We start from the raw sequence: 15911 nt of genomic DNA, 5'->3' as shown, positions 1-15911 counted from the left end.
AAAAGCTGTCTGCCAGAGGCACGGATGAGAGCGGGCTGACTCTCAACAGGGCCCCCAAATGCCCGCCACAGAACACTAGCCTTTGTTGTTGTTGCTTTATACCCTCTCCATTACTCATCTTACAAATTTGTACCAAATGGCTCAGACACTGGAATTCCCTCCCACATCCATATTTAATGCTGGGCACACCCTGGCTACCTAGGAATTTGCGTGCACCTGGATGGATCACGGTATCTGAGGTCTCCCAGCGAGCAGAGGAGACCGTGAGGGGTGGAAGGCAACACGGAACATGAAAAGCCAAAGGCTTAGAGTGGGTGATGACGCTTGGAGCTCTTCTCCTAGTTGTAGATGCGTCGGAAAACACAGCGAGAAAACTATGACATGAAGCTACTGAGAATGCCTCAAAATCACCCACCTTTAGATGGTCCCCCAGGACAGCAATAAAGCCAATGAGTAAAATATGAAACCCTATGATTGTTACATACTATACTGGGGTTCAGAGCAACCATTTATTGAGCACCTATACAGCAAAGCTTTATAAGGTTGTAGAGACTATCATGAGGACTGCTTCTAATTAGATGAAGAGTCATTCATTCAGCAGTTAAAATACGAAAACCAAAAAAAGCAACAGGCTTTCAAGTAGCAAGAGAGAAATAAACAAGAGTACTATGGGATTTGAAAGAAGAGAGAACAATCACAATCGGTTCAGGGAGAAATACTAAGACACATAGATGGATCAATAGCCCAAGACTCAGAAAATCAGAGCAGTGGCTAATCTGGAGTCTCTGGTGGTGGCTCCATCAGGAAAGATGTGGACACACACCAGGCTGGTGGCAGGAGAGGCGTGGGATGACTGCCGAGGCAATGTGTTGGCGACTGGCAAGACGCATGGGCAGAGGATGTGTGTATGTGTCTGCACACGCGTGTACACATGCTAAGCTGGATGCTAATTACCATCCTGAGAAGTCAGGGGGACAGGCTGGTTTAGGGGCCAAGAGTCAGGAAAGTATAAGACAGCCCAGGCTTGGCGAGCACCCGAGCCCAACAACTTCTCCACGGTGGATATGGGGGTGCCCCTTCCTCCACTTCATCCCCCAACGTGGAACGTGCATCCATATATTGTCCAGTGTCCTATCTTCCTCCCGGTCCCAAGGAATCCCCTGAAAAGAGGGAAACCCCTGGTTCAGCAGCAGAAACAAAAGATCTACTCCTGGTTCCTCAAGTTATGCCTCTAAAGGATTTCTCCCACATACACTGTTCTCTTAGAAAATTCTCATTCTGGCTCATCGTAAGCTGTAAGAGGGTCTATCACCATTTATACTCTTTCTATAATAAATGAGTTCCAAGTTCTAAACATCTGTCTTACCAATATAAGTTTTAGAACGCAACAAACCTTGGGAAGCTATAGGCTACACAGGAGTTAACGCAGCTGCTCTCTTCCATGGCTCCAGCTTTCAGAAATCTCCCCGATTTCTTAGGACAAAATGTCTCACAACAGGGAGCTCGTGAACAAACAGGAAACCTGGCCCATTAGCCCCTGACGACACTCCCATCCTTACATGGGATGTTGCTAATAGTCAATGGCTTAATGACTGGGCTTGTCTTGGGGAAGGGAGGCCTATTAATAGGCCCCTGTTTGTAAACAAGTGGAATGAAGGCAAGGATCATATACATCAGGGCCCATAGGGAATGCAATTAAGTCGCACTCCTCCTGCAGTGAGTTTCCGAGTGTCTGGAAGCAGCGGGGCTGTTTCTATACTTCCTTCCAGGCATTCGGCCTTACCCTAGAGCAGCACATTGATCCCCTGTGGATTAAAGGACAAAACCAGGAGGGATGCTGGCTTCCATCATCAGCCTGTTCCCTCTTGCCCTCTCCTGCTTCCATAAATCACTTCTGGCAGGTAGCTGGGAAGCAGCTGCGAATGACAGTTTTGCTCTGGAGCACAGGAAGCCACCTTTTAACCCGCCTGCTGTTGTTTGTCTCTCAAAACGTGACAAAGGAACAGATGTAAGCAACATGCCAACTGTCGAGAGGATCTGCTTGGAGCGCTATAGGAAGCCTGCTCAGAGCCACATTACACCAGCCGCTGTGCGGAGGCACAACTGAGTTCATTTCCTGACATATCCCCCCCGTGCCCCCATCCCAAGCACTCTCTACTCACGTCAGGTCGGGGTCTGAAATGCTCAGGCAACTCAGTACATGCATCCCTGCTGCCACCTTCGCTCCCCGCCTCGAAGCCTGTTCCCAAACCCTGTTCCAATGCCACCGAGGTCCGGTCCAGCCTCAGCTCCCAGGGGTCTTTCTCTGACCCCCACAACCCTCCTTGTAAAGGACCTTGGGCCAGAGCCCTTTACAGTCTGTGCTGGCTTCTAAGCTTCTCACAGGCCCATCTCATTGCTGTCCAGACCACCCGGTTACCTCCATGAGGGCTGGAGCTGGGTTCACACACCTCTGTCTTCCCAAAGTAGTGTTTTTCAAATTACTAGTTGCAGGATGAGTGGGTCGGGAATCAAGTTTAAAGGGTTGCAACTAATATTTAAAATATTAAATAAAAACACAGCTTATAAAAGATACTCTTGGGACAACTGAGGAATTATCGGGGAACTATTAGATGATATTATGAAATTCCTATTAATTTTCTTAGGTCCAGTAATGGTGTGGTATAGGAGAACGCCTTATTTTTACGCAATGCATGCTCAGGTATTTAGAGGCAACTTACTTTCAACTGGATCAGCAGAAAAATTACGTGTGTGCGCCCGCATGTGTAAGTTCACACACATGCACAGATAAAGCAAATGGGGCAAAATGTTACAACTGTTGACTCTAGGTGTAGAATATACAGGTGTTCACTGTACTATTCTTTAAATTTTCCTGTATGCTTGCAAAGTTTCATAATAAAAAGCAGAAGAAAATTAAAAGGAAGAGAAAAGAATCACAATGCAGGGCATGAAATACGATCTGGCTTGGGATGTCTATGGATGTGTGTCCTAGGTTACAATTTAAATGTATTTCTTCCTGTGGGTCAAGGCCGAGACTTTGAAATGCTGCCCTACAGCTCCTGACGGCACCAAGCACACAGCAGGTGCACAGTGAACTGTTTGTTTAATTAACTTCTAAAAGCACAGAATTTTAGTGAAGGGGCAAGCTGAGAAATCATTTTGTCTCCAGTTACATCCCATTAACTCAAGCTGTGTCAAAATATCCAAGCCATTTCCTGCCTTAGCACATTTGGCCCTAACCTCAACTGGGCCTTCAGGACTCTCTTATCAGATGTTTAATTACTCATCAGGAAGGCTACTCCCCTGCCCGGCACCCACCCCTGCCCGGCACCCACCGCGCAAGGGAGGTTGAGGGAGCTGGTTGTTAATGCAAGACTCTGAGAGTAGGGTGACCAGTTGTCCCAGTTTGCCTGGGATTGAAATATGTATTTTGCTGGACTAGGGACTTCCAGTGCTAAAACTAGGACAGTCCCAGGCAAACCAGGACGGCTAGTCACCTTAAGTGTGAAGGAAGACTGGGAGAGCGCCCTGGACAGCTCTAGGAGAGCTGATACTATGTGCCTTGTAGCATCACGGCAACATGAGGGACCAGGGAAAACCCGGGGCAGCAAGATTATGACAAGGCAGAGATCTCCCTGACAGCATCCCAACAGCAACAGCAAATACCAAATTGCCAAGTGTCTCTCATGCCCCTAAACAGAACCTCTCTCTGATTATTCACCAACTCATCTGGAAAGCACAGGACAATGGGAACTTACTGTAAAAACGTCATCATCACCAAGCTCAGCCTCATTATGGATGGTGGAAGATGAGGTTGTTGAGCCTAAAAAGACACAAAAACCACAAAAAGGTGTTTCTAAAGAGGATAAGTCAAAGCCAATCACTTAAAAAAGTATATTCAAATAAACCACATCCTATTCCTTTCACATGTGAATCACCAGCAGAAATATGTTACCTGGGAATTAAATGCTTTTAATTTACCCTTCTTAATTGACTCTAGCCAACATGTTCCCTAAATGAACTTTGCCTACTGTTGTTCCCAAATCAATCCCTCAAACTCCCTCACTGGCCACTGGAGAACAAGTACACAGAGAAGCACCACAGAGGCCATGCATCATGACCGGACTCCACCAGTGACCCCCATGCCCCCACTGTGTAGTGGGAAAAGCAATGGATGGAGAACTCCAGGTTGGACGGGCCACCATCTCACTGCATAACTGGACTTAGAGGTCAGGGCTTTTCATTTACTCACGAGGGGATTTGACTAAGTAGCTAGTATGGTTGCTTCCTGTGCTGAAATTCAGACACTGTACTCTAAACCCCAGATTGTGGGAGCCACCTTCTAAGCTGATACCTGGGCAAAGAGGTTTTCTCTTGCAATACTAGGGTATCGATGAGTTTTCTTCGTTTTTGTGGGCCAACATTTAGGTTCATGTCAGAAAACCCAGTTTATTCCATCAGGAAAAATAATGGTCATTTAGGGTTCAATTGGTTTATTTGTTCAATGCTTTCTTCATTCTGGCAGGCAAATCACTATAACTTCCCCTTTTCCTTCCTAATACCACTCCGTAATGTGTGGATCAAATCAACTGACACTGTTAATGGCCAAAAGGAAAAACACACTTAAATTTGCATAAGTGATAGATCTACCAAAAGGTAAATTTAGTCTCTATCTTCTCCTTTTCTTCGTTAGGTCTTACAAAATGTACATTTGGAAAATATTTTGCTATTACATGAAACTGAAATCAAAAGATTTGCTCAGAAAGGAATGAGAAACATTTACATTGCCAAAGAGGGATCACAGGAGGAAAAACAAGTCCCACAATACCCTGTGTGCAATTCCTATTGATCTCTGAGGATTTTTCTCTATTATTTGAATTACTCTAGTCAATCAACGTTTAAGGCAAGTTTGATAGAACAGAGCTAGGTAGAGTGTCTACAGAGAAAAAAATTACAAGAGAATCAAATTCTGTGTGTAGCTTCAGTGACTAAGTACATGGACATACTGCTTCTACCAATAATACAGGATACTCTCTCTTCTAAACATTTAAAAGCTATGTTTAATAACAAGATTTTAAACATTTGCCACTTGTGTCAGATCTATGATGTGAACACTGGCTGTTACTCATTTTGACCACCCTGGGATTGCAGTTCCCTGATTCGTGTTCCAGCCAGAAATGTCTCCCTGCTGATGTTAAGAGATTTTTCTTTTGAGATTTGCTTTTCTCTCTTCCCCCAAATCCGCAATGAAGAAAATGACTTCAGAACATATTTATTTCATATACAAATAAAACATGTATTCTTTTGTGATTAATCTCCCCAAATTCTGAATTTGGCTTTACCATGCCTTGCTTAATATTCCTTTATTCACAGGGCCCTGGCTATGGAACCTTGAACCCTTTGATTTGATAACTGAATGTGTCGAAGTGGAGAATTTGTATGTTTGGACTCTGTGGATTCTAGAAAAGCCCATGAGAACTCACTGCCTAAGAGCCTTCCAGGCCACGATTAAATGCAACACAGTGTTTACCAGCTGCTCACCCATGGACTAAGGAGTCACAGATCCCTTTGCCTTTTCAGTGGCAGACGTACCCCCTGGGCTCTCCTTACACAACAGTGGGAAGGCATGGAGATTTCTGGGCCCATTAGAATCTATTCTCCACCTCTGGACCAAATCTGACCAAAGCTGTTTCTCAATAGTCAGGGAAAGGTAAAACACATCAAAAAGTCATTCACATGGAAGTCTAGAACTTGTCTTTTCAGAGCAGAGTCTAAAAACCAATTGGAATCATTCTTTACTCTGAAACCCATCTCCTTTTCCCCTGCACTGTCACTTAAAGTTTTTTTCTCCTTGGATGTTCCTAAAGTTTTGGCCTCTACTGACCTGGCCCCCAACCTTCCTGCAAATAATCCACTAATATATGATGGCAGACAATTCAGATTAAAAAGAACCTGGAAACTTCCCATAGTCCCACTGAGAATGCAGCAATAATTTCAATACCTTCTATAAGGTCTTCGATTGCTTTCCTCACTCCCCTGTCAAAGGCTCGAGCATCAGCAGGGCTTTGGAAAGTAAGTCCAAACTTCCTATTGTCGACCTTCCAGTGATGAAAGGTTGGGTTGGCTTTGGTGTAGACCAAGTCCTTTCTCACATAGCATTCCAATACCACCTGAAGGGTTGAAACACACAGGCGGGTTACTTGTGAAATCGTCATGATTGCGTCTGGTTACAAAAATCTAACTAGGAACCATTGTCCTTGGTGGCAACTAACGAAAACCCTCCCCTCTGCCTTCACGTATCTTTGAAGGCTTCTCGGAGGAAGGCTTTGTCTGCCTCTGTTGACCATCCACTCCTTGCTACCCCACACCCTTGGTGGTCCTCGCTGTATTGCTGTACCCCTTAACCATGCTCTTTACCTCGCTCATTTTCCTTCCTCCTGCCCCTGACTAGGGGGCACTAAGCTGAGGTCCAGTCTTGGGGCTTTGCTCTGTTCCAGGTTGACTGCTTCTACATCAGGGGTCTCAATGTTCCTTCTCCTATCCTAATGGGTGTCTCTCAGTGACCTCAAATTCAACAAGCTGAGCAAATAACTAACTTGCTCTGAAAATTCTGCCCCTAGTAACTTCCCCTATCTAGCAATGCCAACCCCTCTCTGTTCATTCTCTCTGGCTCAAATCTCTGTGGTTTTCTTTTGCCTCTTAGGCTTTCTCTATCCCCTGTATTATTATTCACCAATCCATTTCATTTTTCCTTCAACATCTTTTGTATCAACCCTGTGATCTAGGTCTCTACTAACCTTTTACCTGGATTATTAGAACAATCTCCAAATTTCTAGCAATCTCGTCTCAGAATGGCCTTTTTACTAAGCTACGACTTTGAGCAGATTGTTTTAGACCTTTGACCTTTTTATCTCTAAAGCGGAAGCAACACCAACGTTATCAATGAACGTACACATGAACATGCTTTAAAAACACCACAGTAAGAAACCTAACAGGGTCATACACGCTTCCCAGTATATCGCATTATGTTTTAGTCTTTTATTTACTTCAGTTTTTGTCACCTTCACAATTTAGTACTTGGTTTCGTATTATTCTCTAACAGTTTCGTGTGCATTAGTCTTGCTCCCCTAATCAGACTGTAAAAGATCAAGATGTTTTATAAAATAACTCCCTCTGTGTGTAGAGTGCTATTGCTGGTAAAGATACCAGAGTTTAAGATTATAGAATAAAAGAGGCATTGCAATCATGTGAATGTAAACTCCAGTCTTTATTCATAGAAAGCTCCAAAATACTGACAATATTTATTTCTATGGTTTCATTATATATATATATGTATATATCAAAATGATTTTGCTAAGTTTTACTAGCTTTGATCTTGTTCTGGCAAAGTTCTACATTTAACAAAATGAGATCTTATTAATTTTTAACTAAGTGAAAGAATAAAGGCCTGCCTAAATTAATAAAAATTCCAACTAGAGAGAATATCTTTAAATGAGTACAACTTTCAAGAATAAGTCTAAGCAAACAGAAATTAAGCATTGCCTAATAAATGTTCCCTAACTTAATAGATGAGAATAATAGTCAAATTGGCATATCAAATAGCAGTCCCAAGCAGTTAACTTTATTCCATTGTATTGAAAGAAGACAACAGTCCCCTTGCACAGTTCTATTTATGATTAAATTGCTTACTATGGCCATTTTCCCCTAAGAATAGCACAATGATTAAATGTCAGCCCAGCCCCATTCCAAATTGGGGAAATCCAAATAACCAAGGCTTTAACTAACAAATGTTATCTATTTTAGAATTTAATAGTCTCAATGCAAAGTCTCAAAATAAACTTTTTTGTAAAAACAAAGACTTCTGGTTTTCTCCATATTTTTTGGGTGAAAACAATTAGTCTTTGGTTGACATTTTCTGAGTTTAAGATTATTCCAAAGGTACATTTTCCTAGAGAAGTGTAAAAAGTTCTTAGAAAAGTAAAGTTCAGCCACCTAAATTATGTGAGGGGGAGGAGGCCAGATACCCTTTCTTTGTTCTCTTAAACAAAATTACATCATTACCTATCTAAGTTTAATGACAAAAGTGAAAACGTTCAAATGCTTTCATCTTCCTAACAGGTATAACCCCTCTAGTGAAGTTTTGGCATAATAGGTATCAATCTTCTAAAATGAAGTTTAGGCACTGACTTAAAAGTTGAGAAAGGCTTTTAAAAATAGCTTTTTAAATCAGATGCGTGGGGAGAAAAAAAGTGATTATATATTCTTGTTGGAGGTTTCAAAAAAATCGATGCAAGAAATCCATATTGTAGAAGATTTAAGTAATTTAGGTGAGTCCATGAAGGTTCCATTCTTGCCCATCTCACCGTCCCTAACCTCAACGCCTCTCCCTCTCCAGAACTGCCCACTGTCAGTATGGTAGACACAACTCCAGTTCCGTTCCTGCAGCTTCTTTACATACGCATGTAAGTTTGTGTGTGTGAGTCTGTTTAAAAGTAGCCAAACCTATAAATTGGTCTTCAACTTGCCTTTTCCCCAAAAACATGTCTTGGAGATATAGGAAGGTAAAAAGGATTCTGTTTAGTGGCTGCATAAATAATATTCCTCAGTACGGATATATTAAAATTATTCAGCCATTCTCCACACTAATGGGCATTTAAGTCATTTCTAATTGGCCGCTTTTACATTGTCTAATGCTGGAATGAACATCCTTGAACATGTCCTCAAAGTTTGGTCTCTTGGGGGACTTCCCTCTGCACCCCCAGGTCCTTTCACGGGGTCTGGGATGGCAAAACTATTTTCATATATTAAGATATTTTTGCTTTTTCATTGTGTTGCCAGTTCTGCTAATGGTACAAAAGGAACGGTGGGTAAAACTGCTGTGCTGAGGCATGAATCAAGGCCAGGCAGTGGCACCAAACAGTACCAAAGTCACTGGATTCACCACTGTCACATGGTCAAAGTAAAAAAGGCCAGTCTTATGTAGGATTGTACTTGATGAAGCAGTTAAAAATTATTACATCTTGACCTGTGAATACACATCTTTCATCTCGTGTGATGAAATGGGAAGTACACATAATTGGATTCTCATATCTGCTTCTGCATTTGATCTGCTGTAATACGTTGCTTTGGCTGAAGTATGGGAAGAAACTCTGGCTTTGCACAAATGTGTAGTTAGAAAAGGGAAGAGTATCTCTCACAGCCTTTTTACTTCTACTGCATGGGGAAGAATGACGATTGTCTCAAGGAAAAACGTGTGTAATGGCTGCAGCTGTGAGTTGAACTAACTACTTTCCTCATGGATCACCAGGTTTACTTGAAAGAACAGCCTACAGGTGAACTATGGTTATTCAGACTTGGGTACCTGGCAGACATTTTCTTGAAGATGAACACAGTGAGCGTGTCACCTCAAGGAAAACAAGGAGGTATTTGTTGCCAATAATAAAATTTCAACTTTCAAGTGAAAATTTGAATTTTGGACAGCTTCCCAATACTTAAGACTTTTCTAATGAGATCAGTGGTGATATTAAGAAATGTGATTTTTGATATTGTAGAATTAAATGTATCAACATTTAGAAGATCTGTTTAACTCAGTAAACCATTATTTTCCAAATGACCAATGCATGATGTTACAGAATCAGGAATGAGTAAAAGATCCATGCAAAGAGAAAGATAAACCAGTGGATTTTAATGTAATAGAGTATAAAAAGGTCATTGATATGGTTTCAGAGTCCACATTTAAGAAACTACTACAGGGCTTCCCTGGTGGCGTAGTGGTTGAGAGTCCGCCTGCCGATGCAGGGGACACAGGTTCATGCCCCGGTCCGGGAAGATCCCACATGCCGCAGAGCGGCTGGGCCCGTGAGCCATGGCCGCTGAGCCTGCACGTCCGGAGCCTGTGCTCTGCAACGGGAGAGGCCACAACAGTGAGAGGCCCGTGTACCGCAAAAAAAAAAAAAAAAAAAAAAAAAAGAAACTACTACAAGCTGAGTTTTGGTGTAGCATCAAAGAAGTGTATCTACAATGGTCTGAAAAGGCTATTAAAATATTTCTATGTTTTCCAACTACATATCTGTGTGAGGCTGGATTTTCTTCATATACTTCAACCAAAACATATGGCCACAGATTGGAAGCAAAAGTAGACATTAGAATGCAACTATTTTCTATTAAGTCAGATAATAAAGAGATCTGCAAAAATGCAAAGCAATGCTATTCTTCTAATCATTTTTTTTCTGGAAAATAGTTATATAGTTATTTGCCTATTCTTGCCTGTAAAGAATGTCATTTATGCTAACACTACTGTTTAATTAAGATTTTTTAACAATTTCAGTTTTAATTTCTAGTATGGTAAATATTAGTAGCTATAAGCTACAAGATAAAAGCATTTTGGGGTCCTCAATACATTTTTCGAGTGTAAAGGGATTCTGAGACCAAAACTCTCTGATAACTGTAGCTATCCATAAAGCTCTGCAGTCTATTTCCATAGGATAGGGTTTACATGTGGACCTGCCAAGTAAAAAGGAATACACATTTTAAATTAATATCCTGCCAAATTGCCTTTCAAAGAGCTTTGCCAGCTTTAACTCCCATCAAATGTGTGTGGGAGTGCTCACAGACCTGTGCTGGAATGATCAACCTTTTAGATTTTGTGATTCACCTTCATAAGGTAGTTCCTCACAGGATTCATTTCAGAAGTAAAATCCTCTAATCCATCTAAAATGAGATTCAACTCAGAAATTTTTAGTTTACATATAATTTCTCAGGAAAACGTGATTGTCTCCAACTCACCAAAAATTATCCAAATAATGACTTTGTGAATGGATATTTAGAACACAGACTTTTCCCATAGAAACAATGGAAGTTCAGTTCACAGGCGTCAACACAGAAGTCAAGTAACAACAACAAAAACCAATGTGCTGAATTCTAGAACTGCACTACATTGGAAAAACTACTGACAACAGTTTCTATCAGAAAAGGCTGGTTGTCCCTGTTGGAATACTGGGAACTCTGATACCATCCATTCTCTGTATTCCCAAAATGATCTCCACCCTCTCCTCGCCATCCCACCACTGAGGGGGACGGGTGTCCTTCAACAACCCCACCCCATTTGCACAGCTTCCAGGAGGATTCATACCCTCCAGTGGGCAGAAATGCTGCATTACGTAAGCTTGGGGGCCAAAGGAGGAGTCACCATATTGCCATAAGTGCGTGTGTGGGGTTGTGTGTTAGGAGTCCAGGATTTACCAGAGTGTGAAACAGGCACAGTGAGGGATGTAAAGATGCAGAAGCACATCTGGGTGTATGGGTGTGTGATTTAACTACTAGTGGAGATAATATATAAAAGTCCAGAAGTGTAGAGTCACAGAATATAAGGGGGACAAGAAGAGGGAGAGGGTGATGGAGAAACATGACAGGGGAGGGGATGAGGCACACAATCCTTGTGCAATAGCAACACACAACAGAGGCTGGTCCACAGCCAGGACTATCCTATTCCCATGCAGAGCTGGTATGGAGGGACCAGGTTTTGGCTTCACAATGAAATGGTTCCCAGTGCTGGCTCTGCTAATGACTATGTGCCCCAGACTGAGGAAATGGATCACTTCTTGGAGAATTGAGGTTCCCCATTACAAAGTGTAGATAATATCAATAGTATCCTCCTCCTTCAGAATGTTGCAGGAATTTAACTGAGGTTATTTACATAAAGGGCCTCAAACAAAATTGTAGAAGCTCACAATTACTATGGTCAAGTCGGTGGTACGATACAAGTTTATAAATGTACCTATAAAATGAAAGGGCTGAATTAGACAATCTAAAGGCTATTTCAGGTTGACATATTCTATGACAAACCACAGAAATACCAGGAAAAAACAGACCTAAAAAGATGTAACCATTCAGGTACAATAATTTGCTAACACAAAAGTAGTAACAATAAAAATAAAAAGTGAAAAAGTGAAAAAAATTTTTCTAGCAAAATTTTTGTAGGAAAAGAACCCCCACTAAAATAAAAAAGGCAAGCAATAGATTATAAAAATAATTGCAAATATGTAAATGAAGATGAGTATATTTATTGTACTTAAAGGGCATACATATCAAGGAGAAAAATCAGGCCCCAAAAGGTAAATATGCAAAGGACACTGACAGATAATTCACAGTTAAGACTGTTTAACAAACAGAAAAACATTTGATCTCATTATTAATCAACAAGATACCACTGTTACTCTAATCAAATTGGTAAAGATTTAAAATATATGACCCTCAGTGTGTTAAAGAAAATTCTCATATATGCTGGTAGCAGCTCTTTGTACAAGTATCAAAAGTCATAAAAATTTGACCCCTCAAATTATTCCAAGTAAATAATGTGTGGAAAATGCAGATAGATAATACTGGGGGTAGTGGGAAGGGAAGGAATCTTAACATTTGACACTAAGGAGATCCTCAAATAAACAATGGAACGTCAACCTGATACCAGCAACATGGAAAATTTCTTATGAGAATATCTTATGAAATATAAAACTTTAGGGACTTCCCTGGTGGTCCAGTGGTTAAAACTCCACGCTTCCACTGCAGGGGGCAAGGGTTTGATCCCTGGTCGGGGAACTAAGATCCCACATGCCATGTGGCCCAAAAAAACAAAACAAAACAAAACCACACCACACACACAGATATAAAACTGTTTACGAGTTCTGATTACAGCTAGGTAAAAATAAAAATACGCACAAAGGGAAAAAAACTATATCAAAGGGCTAGAGGTGGTTATGCACATGCGACTTTGGCTCAGTTTGGGGTCAGAGTGACAGGGTATCAAATACTGGTTCCCGGCCCCCAAGATGGGTCATCCAGAACAAAGAGTCTTTCTGAATCTTAGTTTCTTCAGTTATAGCCATACAGGCTACTGTAAGGATACAATGATACATCTTAACTAAAGGGCTAGCATTGTACTCAGCCCTTAGGTAAATGCTGGATAAAAGGTAGTTATTTCACTTTTTCTTGTTAGTGTGGTTACATTGCCTTTATTATGAATATCTTATAAACAAGAATGTTTTAATTATTTGACTATTATGTAAGGAATTTCTTGAATGGCCATGTTTCTTAAAATGAGCTATATTCTCCCTTTACATTTTCATTCATTTCATTTTCAGAAATGAATCAAGTGTGAAAATACCATTTCTGTTCATCCATATATAACATTTAGAAATTGTTCTGCCTTATTTTGTAACCTTTATAAACATTAAGAAGTGGTTGCAGAAGAAGATTAAGTTTGTATACTCAGCACATAAAACTCAACACATGCTGCTGTCAAGGGTCTCAAATGTATCACTGACTTATTCCTGTGGTGTCTTTGTATTTTCTCTGTTGAGATACTGCATGATCCTGCACATTTTGAATCAATGGTTGGCTTTGGAGTATACATTCCAGGATCGAATACAGATAGGAGCATGTTCTCCCAGATTCAAGGCCACCAATTAAAAATAGACAATTTTCCTTTGTATCATAGATTCCTTCATAACATAGAACTGGACATCCAGTCCTTCCATGAAACTATGTTATAAACTATCAACGCCCCCATCTTTGTGAGATAATGATTACTCTCCAAAGTGCCTATTTTTAAGCATGTAGATTTATTACAGGAGTGTAATGGCGCTGCTTTTTGTTACTTTCTTTTACCAAACATGTTTTATCCATTAGCTTATGAAATAGAAGCTGCAGTATTTTTGAGATAAACATTTATTTAGAAGTAACGTCAGACGACACTTCCTCTTTGCATTCTATCTCTCACCATCCAAACCTTGATGGCATGCTCCATGAATAAACCCAATGTTTAAAAAAACTGTGACTTCACAGCTCACTACGATGTGATTCATAATAAAGAACATACTTTCGTTTTGAACATCTTGTTACAGTGACAGAAAGACAGCTTAATTAATCAAGACGCAAATAAGACAGCCAAATGCACAACTTCTAAGCATCTGAGTTATATGGTGTGTAGTAAAAAGTGACTTCACTGAAAAGCCAAGGTTAGGGTTTGCAATTTGGCGCCAGCCCCGTGAATTCTAACTTTGGAAGCTTTTGCAAGAGTCTGAAGTCAGAGAAAGAAGGAAAAAAATACCTACAGGAAAAGGGCTATGATTTAATGTCAAGAAATCAGTCGTTGCTAATTTAACCCACGCGTTGCACGTCTGCCATTACCAGTTTGTCTTTCTGTCGTTCACCATGGATGAGAAAGCCGCTTCGTCCATTGCCTTCGGGGTGCATGACCTTACAGACCCCCACGCGACTGATCCCGCCTCCTTCCTGTGGGAACCATCCCCCGCTGGAGTCATCTCTGGTCATAACCACAGCCTTGACGCGCACAATATAGCTGTCACTAAAACGACAACAACAAGAAGAATGGGGCATGACAATGGTCTGGAGCTGGAGGACACGTTTCACAGTGCAAGGGGACCACAGCCAGCATTTTTGGGACTCATCAAAAGAAAATCTACACCTGGCAGCAACCTTAAAAGATAGCCTGTATCAATGTTCAGGGAAAAACCCAAACTCTTAAACTCAATATAAAAGTACGTTAAAAAAAAAAAAAAAGACGCCCAGTCATTAAAAAATAGTTGTGAATCTTTGAGGATGTATGCAAGCATAACATTCTCCGGTTTCTAGGTGGACATATTAATAATAAAACGAATGAACTTCTATCTGCAGTTTGGTATCTATAAGTTCGGAAAGATGAATCTATTAATTTAAGAGGACATTATGGTTTCAACCCTTACAACTTGGTTTATAATGAATGACCAAAGCTTAACATTTTATAAGGATAATAATCTTCTGATTTAGCATTAAGTACATGATAGTCCACTCCTAAATCAAATTCACCGTGCGATCATTTATATTTCAGTTCAAATACCCTTTAAATATTTCAAATAGCCTTCTGTTTATGATTTTATTTTTTCCAGTCTAAACTTTGATTTTGCAATAAGTTCCTTTGCACATTGGCCAAAAATCCTCTTTCTCCTCCAGAGGCCAACTCTAGCTTCTTTTCATTCTTCATCACTTTTCCGAAACTTATTTGGATTTTCGGCAAGGCCATTAAATTCTCACTTGCTGTTTTCTTTCTTGGAACAACATTGCTTTTTTTAATCCTTCAAACATACATCCCCATCTTCTACATGCCAGGCACTGTACCAGATTCTAAGGAAACAAAGATGCAGAGTAACATAGAACCCTCTCTTTCTACGCACCCCAGGCCCAGTGCTCAGAGCCTAGCCGGGCAACCTGCGATCTGCCAACCCCCACTCAGACTGTCCCCCTCTGCCCCACATCCTTCACCTCACTCACCCCCAAAGGCAAAGCCACCCAGGTTCCCTACCACCCCCTGCAGCTCACCCACTACTGTGACCCAGCGCCCCTCCCACTGTGCCCCTGGGACTCAAGGGCCAACATCCCCCTTTACTTCCTAAACCCTTCCTTTCACACTTGTTTTTATTGTGGTAAAATACACATAATGGAACATTTATTTTAGCCATTTTAAGTGTACCATTCCGTGGCATCAAGTACATTCACGCTGTTCTGCAACCATCACCAGAACATCAACCATCCATTTCCAGAACGTTTTTCATCTTCCCAAACTGAAACGCTGTACCCTTCAACACTAACTCCCCATCTTACTCCCGGTCTCTATGAATTTGACTACTCCAGGTACCTCCTTTCACTTTCTTAACCTAAATGAAAACGCGCTCTGGCTGAGTCACGTGGCCCACTCCTGTGGCTGCCTTCTCTCTCCTGCACCCTTCCCCCGCTCAGCGTAGATGCCGGGTAGGGTAGCCACCTCAACTGCAGGCTATCGGCACTCTCTGCAGTTCCTCTGAAGCTCACAAGTCTGGCCGTGCCCCCTTCCTCAGACCTCTGGTCACCTCTCCTCATTC

The 15911-nt window shown here is 41.3% G+C and overlaps 1 protein-coding gene across 1 annotated transcript in view; it reads right to left on the bottom strand.

Annotated features, from left to right (window-relative positions):
- SPRED2 (sprouty related EVH1 domain containing 2) overlaps nt 1-15911 on the bottom strand; it is a gene marked incomplete at both ends in the record, with an annotated part of 67474 nt that overhangs the window by 14978 nt on the left and 36585 nt on the right. The window contains 3 exons of the mRNA XM_079721110.1: nt 3759-3823; nt 6002-6170; nt 14185-14362. Coding sequence (XP_079577236.1) covers nt 3759-3823; nt 6002-6170; nt 14185-14362 — 412 coding nt within the window. The remainder of the gene's footprint in view (nt 1-3758; nt 3824-6001; nt 6171-14184; nt 14363-15911) is intronic.

This window comes from Hyperoodon ampullatus (assembly GCF_949752795.1).
Source record: "Hyperoodon ampullatus genome assembly, chromosome: 15".
Classification (NCBI taxonomy): domain Eukaryota; kingdom Metazoa; phylum Chordata; class Mammalia; order Artiodactyla; family Ziphiidae; genus Hyperoodon; species Hyperoodon ampullatus.
Note: the sequence above shows the minus strand (reverse complement) of the source record. Positions and strands in the feature narration are given on the sequence as shown.